Here is a 2,194-nt window from a genome sequence, read left to right on the forward strand (position 1 = left end):
CAGGGGGTTGGCACGTGATAACAGTGCCAGGAGTCTCAATTCCTTGTGTTTATTTTGTTTATTTGCCTTAGATTAACAAAATGCAGGCTCCCGTGGCACTTCTCAGCTCCCCGGCACTGGTGAGTCGCCTTTCCTGGCAGGGGGATGATAATTCTCAGTGGGGATACAGGATGGGGAGGGATTGCTCCAAAGTGCTGCCCTGGACACCCTCAGCTGAGGTGGGATCTTGTGGGTCTGTGTGGGATTTAAGGAGGAAGGGAAACAAGGTGACCTCTGGTGACACCATGTAAATAGATGGGAGTGAGCTGCCAGGGCCTTCTCCCAAGATAAACTAAACTGATTTCCACAGAGATACTTGATCACCCCTCTCTTTAAAGGGGTGAATTAGAAAGGAAAGGTGTGGAAATGTGGCAGTAATTAAATTGCTGTGGCAGATGTGACACTGTGCTGCAGCCTGTGGTGTGTGGAATTGCTTAATCCAACTGGCTGCAATGGGAATATCATATGCCTTTATTTTTTAGTCTTGTGTCATAGTTGATGTTTTCAGAAAATCTTCATACAGTGTTCTTCTGAGGGTTAGTGCAGATACATCAAATTGTGGGAGCAGTGATCTCTGCTCTCTGTGACCAGTGACAGGAGCCAGGGAATGGCTGGAGCTGTGTCAGGGAGGTTTGGACTGGATTTTGGGAAAGGTTCTTCCTCCAGAGGGTGGTTGGCACTGAACAGGCTCCCCAGGGTCTGGTCATGACCCCAGGGCTGCCAGAGCTCAGGGAGCATTTGGACAACTCTGAGGGACAGGGTGGGATCATTGGGGTGTCTGTGCAGGGCCAGGAGTTGGGCTGGATGATCCTGGTGAGTCCCTCCCAGCTCAGGAGATCCCAGGATTCTGACTGTTCACTGTCTGTGTTCCCTGCAGTTCCGATGCTGCTCCAGGGCTCTGGCCAGGCCCGTTTCAGTGTCTGTTTTCAGCAGGCCTGAGGCTCAGACTGCACAGGTGAGACTCGAGTGGGAAACCGCCTCTGGATGTCTTTGCTCTGCCTGATGATTCCTCCCGCTCATCCAGGGGATGGCAAATACGGGGACGTGGCTCCTCTCCCAGCCCTCCCCTGCCAAACCCCGAGCTCCTCTCATTCCCATTCCTTGCCCTGTCCCCCAGGGAGCCGCTGCCTCCTCCCCACAGCTGCTGCGGCGGGAATTCCGGAGCAGCGCCGTGTCCCGGGACATCGACACGGCCGCCAAGTTCATCGGGGCCGGGGCTGCCACGGTGGGGGTGGCGGGGTCGGGAGCGGGCATCGGCACCGTCTTCGGCAGCCTCATCATCGGCTACGCCAGGTGAGTGACCCCCAGGCACGGGGGGGTTGGCTCTGGGAGCTGTGTCCTGCCCTGGGAGCTGTGTCCTGCCCTGGGAGCTGTGTCCCGCTCTGGGATGTGGAGTGTGGGGGAGTTGTGTTTGACTGAAACAACCCCTGGAATGTAAAATGGTTGTTATAACCCATGGACCTACAAAAGGATTCCATGGTCTATTAAGTCCGTGAGTCTATTAAAAAAATCCATGAATTTATGAAATCCATGAATCTATTAAAGAAATCCGTGAGTCTATTAAAGAAATCCAGAAATCTATGAAATCAGTGAATCTATTAAAGAAATCCAGGAATCTACTAAAGAAATCCAGGAATCTACTAAAGAAATCCAGGAATCTATTAAGAAATTTCCATGAATCTGTTTAAAGAAATCCACGAATCTAATAAGAAATTTCCATGAATCTATTGAAAAAAACCCCATGAATCTATTAAATAAGATCCACTAATTTATTAAAACCCCTCATCATTTTATTAAAATAATGTTAAAATAAGGATCCATTATTCTCTTAAAATTACCCATTGTTCTCTTAAATAACAAAGTTCCTCAGTTGTTTGAATCCACCCTGTAATTAATTCCGAAGGATCCTGCTGCCTCTGGAAGAAACGGGGCACTAATTGTGAGCGGGGCACTAATTGTGAGCGGGGCACTAATTGTGAGCAGGGCACTAATTGTGAGCAGGGCATTAATTGTGAGCGGGGCACTAATTGTGAATGGGAATTGTAGCTCGGTGCCACCAGCTGAGAGTCACCCTTGGGGTTCAGCATCCCTGAAAGCAGGGGAGAGTCCTGGCTGTGTCATTCCAGCTGCTGGCTGTGTCATTCCAGCTGCTGGC

General features: G+C 50.2%; 1 protein-coding gene across 1 annotated transcript in view; it reads left to right on the forward strand.

The window, feature by feature from the left end:
- ATP5MC1 (ATP synthase membrane subunit c locus 1) overlaps positions 1-2,194 on the forward strand; it is a 3,275-nt gene that overhangs the window by 662 nt on the left and 419 nt on the right. Inside the window, exons 2-4 of the mRNA XM_027670185.1 lie at positions 72-119; positions 917-994; positions 1,157-1,332. Coding sequence (XP_027525986.1) covers positions 81-119; positions 917-994; positions 1,157-1,332 — 293 coding nt within the window. The 5' untranslated portion in view covers positions 72-80. The remainder of the gene's footprint in view (positions 1-71; positions 120-916; positions 995-1,156; positions 1,333-2,194) is intronic.

The sequence above is a fragment of the Corapipo altera genome, unplaced genomic scaffold (assembly GCF_003945725.1).
Source record: "Corapipo altera isolate COAL_440 unplaced genomic scaffold, ASM394572v1 296, whole genome shotgun sequence".
Classification (NCBI taxonomy): Eukaryota; Metazoa; Chordata; class Aves; order Passeriformes; family Pipridae; genus Corapipo; species Corapipo altera.